Source organism: Amphibalanus amphitrite, unplaced genomic scaffold, assembly GCF_019059575.1.
Source record: "Amphibalanus amphitrite isolate SeventyFive unplaced genomic scaffold, NRLGWU_Aamphi_draft 000262F_arrow, whole genome shotgun sequence".
Lineage (NCBI taxonomy): Eukaryota > Metazoa > Arthropoda > Thecostraca > Balanomorpha > Balanidae > Amphibalanus > Amphibalanus amphitrite.
In genome coordinates, this window is record NW_024881757.1 from 2582 (window position 1) to 14992 (window position 12411).

At 49.8% G+C, this 12411-nt stretch overlaps 1 protein-coding gene across 2 annotated transcripts in view; it reads left to right on the forward strand.

Annotated features, from left to right (window-relative positions):
- Window positions 1–907: 907 nt before the first annotated feature.
- The window catches only part of LOC122386771 (hemicentin-2-like), a 65564-nt gene continuing 54060 nt past the window's right edge, over window positions 908–12411 (forward strand). The window contains exons 1-2 of one of the 2 annotated variants that reach the window (XM_043376318.1): window positions 908–1047; window positions 5646–5850. In XM_043376318.1, coding sequence (XP_043232253.1) covers window positions 922–1047; window positions 5646–5850 — 331 coding nt within the window. In that variant the 5' untranslated portion in view covers window positions 908–921. The remainder of the gene's footprint in view (window positions 1048–5645; window positions 5851–12411) is intronic. The other variant, XM_043376319.1, reaches the window with a different exon arrangement.

Sequence of the window (12411 nt, forward strand, 5' to 3'; positions counted from 1 at the left end):
TATGCCTCATTTCTACAGTAACCTTTATAAGTTCCAATGGAAACATTCAGGCACCTTGCAGTCTATTTCGTGCCAGTGTCGCATGCAAGAATTGACTTAGACCTCGACTGTTGGCATCTGGAGGAGTCGCATTACGCCGCAGGCCCTGAGCTACTTAGCGATCGGATTAGTTAGCGAATGAAACGGTACCGTGGTGATAGCTGATGTCAGGCCAACCCGTCACTTCTTGTGCGCTGTTAACTTGATGAATTGAGAATTTTAAATGATGGAAATTACGATCAAATGGTGCGGCTGTTGATGTATAGGTCGGCATCCAACGAGCGTAAAGACATATTCTACTATTATGCGTACTAGAGTAAAAGCTAACCCTAGTACGCGCCTCTGGTGTTGGGGTTGTTGTAATAGACTGATCGTCAGGTGACGTGACGAAACTTCCAATTTCGGGGATCGATTACAGCGAGTTACCTACGTAACTCCGCAAGTGTTTACCGACCACTGGAGAGCGCGCGGGCGAGCGACGGTGTACGACCGACGAGCCTCTATACGGTGGTTGAATCGGACACCATGCCTCCCCTATCCCCTGACGTCTGTATAGGTGACTGGAACTATTCAGCAACTGCTTCTGAGACGCGCTATAAAGGGAATTATTTTAGCCAGCGTTGGTAATTTACGTAAGAGATGAATTTCATTGCATATAACTCACTTCCCAGGTCAGATTAAACAGCTTGGATTTATTTGCAAAGCTGAACAGACGTTTCTTTGTAAAGACTTTCCCGGCGTCGACTTCAGTTCAGCTAGTTGCTAAGCTGTGATGCTTACCATATTCAAACAGCCATTCATTAACTTCCCCTGTGTAGTACATCGGTAGCGACACGACCCAGCTCACTCCCCCTCGTTTCCACAGGAGATCTGAACAGCGACATGGACCGTGCCCAGGCGCTGACGGTGCCCGAATTTGACGTACATCAGTCCCCCAACGTCACTGCCCGGGTGAACGGGTCGGCTCTGCTCACTTGCCGCATACGGAACGTCGGCAGCCGACAGGTAGTAAGTGTCGCTAGTCAGTGTCTGCCTATCCCTCCTCCACCCCCCCCCCCTGCCCCCGGCAGCCGACAGGTAGTAAGTGTGAAGTGTCGCTAGTCAGTGTCTGCGCTGGTAGTAAATGTCGCTAGTCAGTGTAATGCCTGCCACCACCACCCCCCACCGCCCCCCCCCCCCCACCCCCAGCAGCCGACAGGTGGTAAGTGTCGCTAGTCAGTGTAATGCCTGCCACCCCTTCTCCCCCTCCAGCAGCCAAGTGTCGCTAGTCAGTGTAATGCCTGCCACCCCCCCCCCTCCCCCCAGCAGCCGACATGTAGTAAGTGTCGCTAGTCAGTGTAACGCCTGCCACCCCCCCCCCCCCCAGCAGCCGACAGGTGGTAAGTGTCGCTAGTCAGTGTAATGCCTGCCACCCCCTCTCCCCCTGCAGCAGCCAAGTGTCGCTAGTCAGTGTAATGCCTGCAACCCCCCCCCCCCCCCCCCCCAGCAGCCGACTTGTAGTAAGTGTCGCTAGTCAGTGTAATGCCTGCCACCCCCTCTCCTCCTGGTAGCCGACAGGTAGTAAGTGTCGCTAGTCAATCAAGTCAGTGTGTAATGCCTGCCACCCCCCCCTCCCCCAGCAGCCGACAGGTAGTAAGTGCAGGGGCGGATCCAGAAAATCTCCAAGGGAGGGGCCATTAGAAACCAGGAGGCCCCCCCCCCATAATCCCACCTGTTGGAGGCCCCATCTTCCCACTTGTTGCCCCCCCCCCCCAAAAAAAAACTGCGTCTATAAGCTTATCTAGCTGTTCAGGCAACATTTCAACATCTGTGCAGGCTTGGAGGCCCTCTGTGCAGGTTAGGAGGCCCTGTAAAAGTGGTCATCTCTGTGAGTATAAGAGACCTCCAAGTTATGAAAAGCTTTACCAATCTTCTAACAAAGAAGTCTTCTCAGCTAGTCTTCTAAGAAATAACTAAGTGGGTAGGTTAAAAAAAAACTCATCGGATTTCGGCCACTTTATTTTCAGGAGGCCCCCTTTTCAGCTTTTTAACTTTTTAACTTTTTATTTTATTTTTGAAAAAAATCGGCCAAGGGGGGGGGCCATGGCCCCCATGGCCCCCCCCTTGTATCCGCGCCTGAGTATAGTGTCGCTAGCCAGTGTAATGCCTGCCACCCCCCCCCCCCCCTCCAGCAGCCGACAGGTAGTAAATTGAAGTTTCAGCATTTTTTGTATTGTATGAGCTCACAGTTGAGAAGTGTTCACAATTCAACGTTTTTATCACGAGAGTTTGCATACTGAAAAGTGATTATCTTGACGGTATGGCTTAAATAAACCACTCCTGAAATGACAGCTTCATTTTATCCTCATATGATTGAACCGCACGTTCGATTTGCCCTCCTGAGGCAAAGGAACACTCGAAACGCTCTTAATTTTTTATCAACGACCAACGAGGCCTTTGCATGTAGGCCTATACCCACATGATCTTCTGATATGGTTGACTGTTTGTGACGTCATATGAGCTCTTCTGGCACGCCATGGTACCCCACTTTGCTGGACAACACTAATCTGCCATGTTAAGTGTTGACTGTTCGTTGGCATGCGAAAGTTTCAGTGTCGGTAAATGTATTCTCCAGCGCCATTAAATCTGACACGGGAACCAGGCATTAGCTTCCGATAGTCTGGCAATTATGAACAATTCATGGGAGCAAGGGCAACGTAGAGCCTAGTCCGGTGCCATCCAAACGTCCCAAGTTGCAGAACAAACAGCGAAATTAGCTCGACAGTTGGAAAGAGGAAGGCGATGTGTGATGAGTTATGCACAGTGAAGAGTGGACTCAATTGCACTTTCCTTTTAATTACCGCTCCCATTGTTGCTTTAGCAAAGTGCTCTTATCCAGCGGTAATGAGTGCCACTTATCATCGAAGCTATATTTAGTTATATCAGATTTCTGTGAGTGTTCACAATTGCTTTGACTTTTGTAAATGTTACAGCGTTCATAGTTATTATTTTTGAAAACATTATTTGCTTTGCATTAGGCATATTTTTATCTTTAAGCATCACTTTAACATTTTTTGAGTGGTGAATCACGACTTAGGACAGCATGGGCAATCTGTCATGGCAGACATAACTGACAAATGTAGTTTGAAATGACAAAACAAACATATTTCAGCATGCGAATAGTAGGCTAAAGGTGCTTTATCTGCATCATCAACTAAGAAAGAGCAGCTCCCTTCCCGGCTAAATGAGAAATGCAATTCAGAAAATAAGAAAAGAAAAGTAAGAGGAGGATAGATCATAGATCACATGTTAAACCGTACATCATTATTCCAATAATCTCATCTTTTTGCAATTGGTTACCGCAAATGTCCAAAAGATTTGCCGTAATGCATTTCACAGCGGCTTTACTATGATAATGTATTCATATATGCCCACCACTTGGCAGAAGTCGTTATCTTCTGCGGCCGGACGGCTGTGAATCTATACCAGTCCCCAGCATGCCATGAATTTGGTCAATCTGTGAGACCTCTGCCCGGCGAAGTTTATGGTGGTCCCCTGAGCGCCACTTGGAGGCTCTTTTATATTTGCGGTAATGTCGCCTGGTCGCTGTGTCTGCGATATGCTCTTCGAAGACATCCTACAAGCAATAGAAGTAGTTTCTAGCGAAAATAAAATGGCAGCTACAGTAACAGCTGAGCTCATTTTTGTACCCCACGAGCCATTATGTCAAACGATTTCCAAATGGGATGCTCTAAAATTATTCCTTTTGAAATGTATTCATTATTTCTTCATCTTTATGGAGGTCTTCGTGTAAATGTGTCTCAGTAAAATTCTGTCGAAATACATAGGTGTTCGCACAATTTGCAGCAGCGGTGTGCTATCTCTCACTGTCTGACACAGACGGATTTACATAATTTCATTTCGAATGAGCCGAAATACGCCCATGATCAGACGTCTTAGAAGCCCGCTCTGTGCGGTCTATGCATGCAGCCCATATTTTGCGGCCGAGATTAAAGAGGATTTCAATACAATAGAATTCAGCTGGCTGCTCCAGATCCTTTTCATTCGAACTTAGCCCATAGTCTCTCAAAGTCTTGATGTTATTAGCATACATTCGTTTCAGGCGAATCTTGACAGCCTGTAAATAGGCAACTGGCAAGTGAAAGTGATATGAAATCGAAATGCAAATTATCAAATGTCAAATATGCTCAAAAAATAAAAGTTGGATTCTTTTTCAAACATTGGGTGCATTGTTAACATATCAAAGCTATAACGTAAGCATGTTGAAGTTTTTAGGATTAAAAAAAAACTTCAGAAATGCGTTATAACTATCCAGGATACTTTGTGACAAGCATGCAGGACGGCCGTCAGCGGAGCCTCAGTTCTGAGATAAGGCGTAGCTCAATTATAAATTGATACGTTTCATGCCCATTATATTGTACGTACATAAAGTTCTCCCCACCTGCGATCATTGAACAGTACAATTCTGTGCCGCAGGGTCGCTCGCACCTCTCTGAATGATTAAGCCTATTTCAATTTGCATATATGCAGTTATACATATGTATAAGATAGGTACGTACCACACCGATCAAGCCTCAGAACGAGAATCCAGACCCAGCGGTGGATCATACCAAGGTCAGATCGGTCACGTGACCCAGCACCGACCAATCACACCGCGCCAGTCACGCAGCGGCCGATCCCATCAGAGAAGGGCCGTTCTGCGCGCAGATGATCACGCGACCGGCGACACGCAGCAGGGCCATTCCACGAGTGGACAACAATCTCCGACTACCTATACCTATAACAGCCATCCTTCTCGCCTCATCGCACTCGTGTCATAATATTCTGACCTCCACCAGTGCAGCTTGAAGCCACTCACTGCATGCATACCTACATACAATGACCTTCAATCACCTCCCTCAAGCATTGCATGTGGGTCACTCGCTGGATGTAATAACCCTCTGACCTCTTCCCTAAGTATTGTGGGGTCGTTTGCTGCTCAATTAAGTACCTATTGTAAGTACATATAGGTCAACCTTTTGATAGTCACATTTATCCTTCACTGCACAAGGTGAAACACTTCCACCAGATACTGTGGGCATAGGTGGCGGAACGGGGAGGGCACCGGGGCACCGTGCCCCCTTTGATTTAGGTATTTTAGCATTAGCCCTATGGGCGTTGCATGGAAAGAATGGAACCAAAAGTCGGCAGTGCCCCCCCCCCCCCTAATTGAAGGTGTTCCGCCGCTGTGCCTTTGCTGCATAACATGTCCCTTTGAATTCACTTCCGCCATGCACCGTGGGCCGTCTAACTACACATCCTGACCTTCCAACCATCCGTCAGGGTATAGGGGCCCCGCTGTGTGTAATGATCTTATGACCTCCCTTAGGTATTGTGGGGCCGCTCGCTGATATCATGTACCGCTCTCTACGTATGTTTGTATGTACATTGTATAATGACCTCCTGAACTTCTGTTAGGTATCGTGCTGAGGCCACTCGTTGTGTGTAATGACCTTATGACCTCCCCAGGTATCATGGAGCCGATCGCTGTGTGTAATGACCTCATGACCTCCCCTAGGTATCGTGGGGCCGCTCACTGTGTGTAATGACCTCATGACCTCCGTCAGGTATCGTGGGGCCGCTCGCTGGAGCTGCTCACCACCGGGCAGATCGTGTTCGCCGGTGACGGTCGGTTCGAGCCGCTGCACCAGCCGCACTCGGAGGACTGGGCGCTGCGGGTGCTGGCCGTGCAGCCGCAGGACGCCGGCCGGTACTTCTGCCAAGTCAGCACCACCCCGCCCGTCACACACTTCATCCATCTGTCGGTGGTTGGTGAGTGAATAAAGAGTAACTCGGTGGTCACCCGACTATATGGGGGTGTGAGGCATTCATAGAAGCTAGTTGGTCTTGGTTGACCCCTTGCCTACCCAACTGTCACTCAGCTGGTCACCTGGTCACCAATCTAGTCATTTGACATGGTTGGCTTCATCAGACACATACCTAACCGCTACCTTATGTTTGTAAACATTCTGTCCCAGTAAACATGCCGACGTCGGCCCGACGTCGGGCCGAGGCTCGGCCCGACGTCGGCCCAACGTCGGTTCAACCTCGGCCCGACATCGGCCGGACGTCGGATATGCCCGCATGTTCCGACGTCCAGCCGAAGTTCAGCCGACGTCGTGCCGACGTCGGGCCGAGATCGTTTGCCGAGGTTGACGAGATCGTTTGTCGTTGGACCGACGGGGCCGACGTCGGCATGTTTATTGGGACAACGCGCAAAAAATATCAACCGGCGGCGGAATTCGAGCCCCCAGTCGCCGACGTCGGCATATTTACTGGGACAACACGCCAAAAGCATCAGCCGGCGATGGGATTCGAACCCCGTGATAGGTTTTCCCTGCTCCGGTGTGAACCCGGCTTTAGTAATGGATACTCACCGGAGGGAACAAGGCTTTGTTTAGGACCAACCTTGGTGCAAGTAGCGTGGGGTGGCCTTGAGTATGTATTCGCTCTGTGTACCACGTGTGGCGTGTCAATGACCTATTTCTGAAATCCAGACTTACCTTTTACTCGGTGTTTCGAGACCGGGAGAAATGGGTCTTTCGGAGGAAGACTAGATCAATAGAGTTGGGCACCTAACATCTCAGCGGTGGGATAGTAACTTACAGAATGGAGAAGCTCGCACGTTCGTGGGGCGCTCAAACTGCGGCAAACGTGGCGCAGGCATGATGCAAGATTATTGCCTGTGATGCTTTGTGAAGCCGGCGTGCCTTGGTGGCAATTGGCAAATGAAAGGCTATGTGCTTGTGAAGTCCTTGGTGAAGCCAATTTGTCTTGGTGACAGCCGACAGGTGCCAATATCTGACTTTGTGACTTTGTGAAAAACCTGGTGCTTTGTGTGACCAAAAGGAGGACATTGAATACTGTGTGAAGCACGTCATGGGACATTGCTGTAATGTGGTTGGTAAATGCTAAGTGAAAAATCAGCCAACAGCACCTACCTTCAGAGTCCGGTTAGAACTGCAAGGCCTGCGGAAAGTCAGTTGGATTTTCAGTGAAAGCTGACATTGCCCAAGATACATCTGTGTGAAGTTTGGGTCCGAGACAGCCTATGTGAAGCAACTATGTTCTTTGTGATGATCACTTGTAAGGACTAAGTGAGACCAGTGATCCCTGTGAGTGTTTCTGTGTGAGACGAGTACCTGACGTGAGTACGCTAAGTGAGTTTGTATGTGTACTAGGTGTACGGCGTTGCCATTGCTGTGTGATTTTGGATTTAAGATAGTTTAGAGTTGGATACCATGGCGAGTATGGGATTGCCACTTCCAACATTTGATCCTCAGGATTATAAGCGTTTCTTTAGGCAGATAGAGAGGAGAATGAAGGTAGAAAAGAAAACCCCAGACGAGGTGTATGATCTATGTGTGTATGCCATTGGGGCGAATGAGAAAACTGAGTGGATAGCAACAGCTCTTGAAGAAAAGGTGCCAAAAGCGGAAGACAATGTGCCATCACTGCAGGACATTGAGAGGGGTGTGGTACAGTTGCTGGAACCAGAAAATCTCAAGGGTTTTCTGCTGCGAGATCTTGATGAGCTTCGTCTGGCGAGGAACCAGAGTCCACGTGAGTACCTGCAACATGTACGTGACAAAGTACAGAGGGCCATACCAGAGGCCAGCACTGAGACCTGGGATCAGATGTCCATCCATCAAGCAATAAAAGGGGCACCAGACCATTGGCGACAAAGGCTGTTTGAAGCTAACTGTCAGACTGTCGAATCCTTGGTGAAGAAGATGACAACTCTGAGACTGTCTGAGAGAGCACCACCCTCTGTGGGTAGGGAAAGTGTCTCACGTGTGAGTGGCAGCTACCGGGGTGCCAAAAGTGGTCTGAATCGGGGAGCCACTCCAAGAACCTGTTATGGATGTGGGAAAACAGGTCACTTTATAAAGGATTGCAGAGCTCAGTGTTCTAAGTGTGGCAAAAGGGGCCACATCGAGTCTAAGTGTAGAGCGAACGAAGTGAAGGAAAAGAAAGCTGGTGCTGTGAAGAGAGTGAATGGGAACAGAGAAGTGAGGATGCAGGTCCAGATCAATGGAAGAGAAGTTGATGTTGTGGTAGACACAGGGAGCCAGCACAACCTCATGAAGCCAGAGGTTGCCCAACAAGTAGCATTGAATGCCGTAGCAAAGCAGACACCACCACTGGTTACTGCTGTCGGAGAGGAAGTGCAAATCGAAGGAGTTGGTGTAGCAGACATCATGATGAATGACAGTACAGTGCACGCAGAGTTCTTCATCGTCTCCGAGTTGACTGATGATGTCATCTTGGGTCTGGATACACTCGGGGAGCTCGGAGTGCTGATCGAGTGCCGAAGGGGACAGGTGAAGACCAGACGAGTCTCTGACGACTTCAGAGGGAAGTTCCAAACTCTATTCAATGAAGAAGATGCTCATGGATGCATAAAGGGCGTAACACACCGGATTGAGACGAGTGGTCGTCCAGTCGTGAGTAAACCGTATCGTGTGCCACTGCATCAACAAGAAGCTGTGAGAAAGCAGCTGAATGACCTGTGTGAAAGGGGCGTCATTGAGAAGAGTGAGTCAAGTTACGCGAGTCCAATGGTGGTGGTAAAGAAACCTGATGATACTCTACGTATCTGTGTGAACTACCAAGCACTCAACGACCAGATGGAGAAGGATCCGTACCCAGTACCGTCGTTGAGCAACATCATGGTGAAGTTGCGAACAGGAACATGGTTCACGAAGTTGGACCTCCGGACTGCGTACTGGCAGATCAAGCTGGACGAGTCAACGAAGCACAAGACAGCCTTCATAACGGATCAAGGTCTCTTCCAGTGGACAGTCTTGCCGATGGGAATGAAGAACTCGGGAGCTGTCTTCCAACGGGCGCTGGACGACATCCTGTCGGGACTGCCCTATGTGACAGCGTATGCCGATGATGTGTGCGTGTTCACCACTGAAGACAACCTGGATGTGCACATGCAGCAAGTGGGGGAAGTGCTTCATCGCCTTCAAGATGCTGGAGTTCGTCTGCGGTTTGAGAAATGCGAATTCGCCAAGAAGACAATCAAGTGCCTGGGACACGAGGTCAGCCACGGAAAGGTCTCAACGCTGGTTGACAAGGTGGAAGACATCACGACGTGGCCTGAGCCGACATCGACGGTGGAAGTACGACAGTTCCTAGGGCTAGCAGGCTTCTACAGGCAGTTCGTACCACATTACGCTGAACTGGCGGCGCCGCTCACTGACCTTCTGAAGAAGAATGCACCGTTCATCTGGGGAAAGCAGCAAGATCAAGCGTTCGAGGCACTGAAAACGGCTCTGGCAAGTCCACCCGTCCTCGCGGAGGCGGACCCTACCAAACCGTTTGTGGTGACAACGGACGCCTCAGACGTGGGGTGCGGAGTCGTCTTGGAGAATGATGGGAAGCCGGTGGCGTATGCATCGAAGAGATGGAGTGTGGCCGAAGCCAAGAAGAGCGTGACGGAGAAGGAGTTGGCCGCGGTGATCTTTGGCGTGAAGAAATTCAGGTTCTTCTTGAAGGGAGCCCACTTCCTGGTGGTGTCCGACCATAAGCCGCTTCAGTATCTGCTCAGGAAGAGGAACGCGGCGGAACATCTGCGGGACAAGTTGCTGGAACTCGCGGAGGACTACGACTTCGACATCAAGTACCGACCGGGGCAAGAAATTCCCCATGCAGATGCGCTCTCACGAAAGCCGATAAGAAGACTGGCGTTTGAGTCTGACGCGCTGAAGGTTGCTACCGAAGCAGATGACGACATACGTGCTTTCAGAGATGGGCTGCTACGTGGAGGCCCTGGAACGACCTCCAGTGCAGAGATGCAGTTCTACGCGTCGGAGAAGTCCAAGTACTACGTATCTGATGGTGTCGTGATGAGGAAATCGAGTCATGGCGCGGTGCCGCAGGTTGTGGTGCCGAGACAGCTGAGAAATCGTGTACTGGAGATGTGCCATGACCACCCTACCGCGGGACACTTGGGAGTTCGACGAACATTGGCGCGGCTCACGAAGAACTACTATTGGCACAATGTCAAGAAGGATGTTCGGAACTGGTGCGGAAGCTGTTTGAAGTGTGCTCGTAACAAGATCGAGCGACAACACCACTGTGAAGGCCGTGGTTCTGTACCAGTGGTCGGAAAACCCGGATCTCAGTGGGGGGCAGACATCTTGGGCCCTTTGAACACAACCATTCGGGGAAGGAGGTACGGTTCTCCAGTAAAAGTCTTGTTGGTTTTGCTTTTCCGGACATATCTGGTCCTATATAATGCTCAAATGCATAAGTATTAACCCGATTTGTGCGTATGCACATTTGCCACGACACTGTGAAATTGCATCGTCGTAAGACAAATACTTTCTGAGATATTTAGCAAAAACCTCATTTTCTGCCGTTTGGGGCATTCTGGCCGCAGTCTTCCTGGGATCGCCTATGACATCCGTAGTGCCACCTAGCGAGAGGGACGCGGAAACACAGAATCATGAATGAATCGAGCGCGTAGTAAACGGTGTATGGAAGGGAGACTCGGCAGAGGCTATCCGGGTGGCCGGCGCGCGGCGCGCCCTTAGGCATCGGCCGACCCTTCGGACCGCGTGGGGTCAGAGGTCGCGCTCGGGAAGTCTCGGCTCTGGGTTTTAGCGCTGTGCAGTCAGGAAGGGAGGGGAGGATAGCGCTAGCCCTACTGACTAGTATCTCGGCTGATTCGTGTGGGGTGGTAGGGATCACAGAACGGGATGGTGGCTAGCGGTGGATGATTGGATGGTGGTTAGGTTAGTGCGTACTGCGTAGAACGTAGCTGAACATGCTTTTTTCATGGCAAACAACATGCAGCATAATGTGCGGGATTATGCCAGAACTTATACAAAAAGGAGCTAATATTTCGGCCGAGGGAGTGGATGAGTGCCACGACAAAGCATTACGATGCTGCCAAAATCGGGATGCATTTTTGTCCCCATTTTTTTTAACCCTAACATGCAGCGCTTGATCCGAACTTAGAGGTCCCCGACTGACCTTAGACCTTAAAATCGCACCCGTCAAGTGCGCCACCTTTTCTTTAGGGGCGCTCTTCTTGGTTGTATCTGTTCTTACCAATAACTAAAGCAAATCGAGTGTATAATAAAAAAGGCATACCTCAAACACAGTTTTATTCACATCCGCTCGAGTGCATACTTGTTTTGACCTATATCTTCTCGCATCATAATATATCACTTCAGTGCTTAACCCTCAACGAAATTTTGGGTTTTCTGCATATATCCCGGCCGAGATATGGGGATACTATGTGCGATTACGACCCCTCTTCGTCTTTTTGCCCCTAATTGAGCTAGCGCCTCGCGGATAAAACTGAGCGCGTGCGTCGTATGAGATGCAGCAACTGGTAACCGAGTTGAATGTCTCAGGTCCACCGATAAACTCTGAGATCAGTAGAAGTGCTCCAAGTCGCGGGATCGGTTTTTGGTAAACAACTTCACCTTAAGTGGTTACAGAGCCAAGATAATGGCACCATCGAGTTTTGCATGCTCAAGCGCGTCTATACGCTTTGTTTTTGTTAAGGTCAATTTAAGGTGTTTACCTCAGGTCATGTCAGGGCAGAGCCACTCAGGCCACGAGGCTGGCTCAAGGAGGTCATATCGCTTCCTCGATTCGGTAGGTCCTTACAAGTCCACTGGTGGCTTCCCGACTCGCTAGCTCAATTTGATCGGGACTTTTTGGTGAAATCTCCTGTGACCTTAGTGACGTCATAAATGAAGTCGCCTAACTTTAAGAATGGAAAAGTGAATGCTGGGGCTTGCAAATATTGTATAAAATCGCGAATTCATGCGCTTGAGACAGCTTTAGATGGCTCCCGGCGCCAAAATAACAGTTTTCATATTTTCCAATTGATTAATAATCGTGAGGTTGCGTGACCGACCTGACTTAAGAAGAAAAATACGAGATAGCTACATACAAGTTGTGAGGCCTCTGGGAGATAGTTACGAGCGAGCGAGCGCAGCGAGCGAAGTGAGTCTTTTCAATATAACGGAAAAATCTCAGTATGAGCGGCCCGGCCCGGCCCGGCCCAGCCCGGCCCGGCCCGGCCCGGCCCGGCCTGTAACGCTTTTGAGAGGCTTATATCTCAGCAACCGCTGGACCAATTGGCCTGCGGTCTTTTTTGCTGGGTAGCCCCATCCCTTCTACCCCGTAATTGACTACTTTTGATACATCTCAGTGACCGTCGTGGCACGTGCCACGTGAAAAGTCGAGGGTGTTCAGGCTGTTTTGCAAAAGTCGTGATTTTGAGAGGCCCATATCTCAGCAGCCGCTTGGGCGATTGTCTTGCGGTAATTTTTGTAGGGTAGCTCCATCCCTGCTACCAAA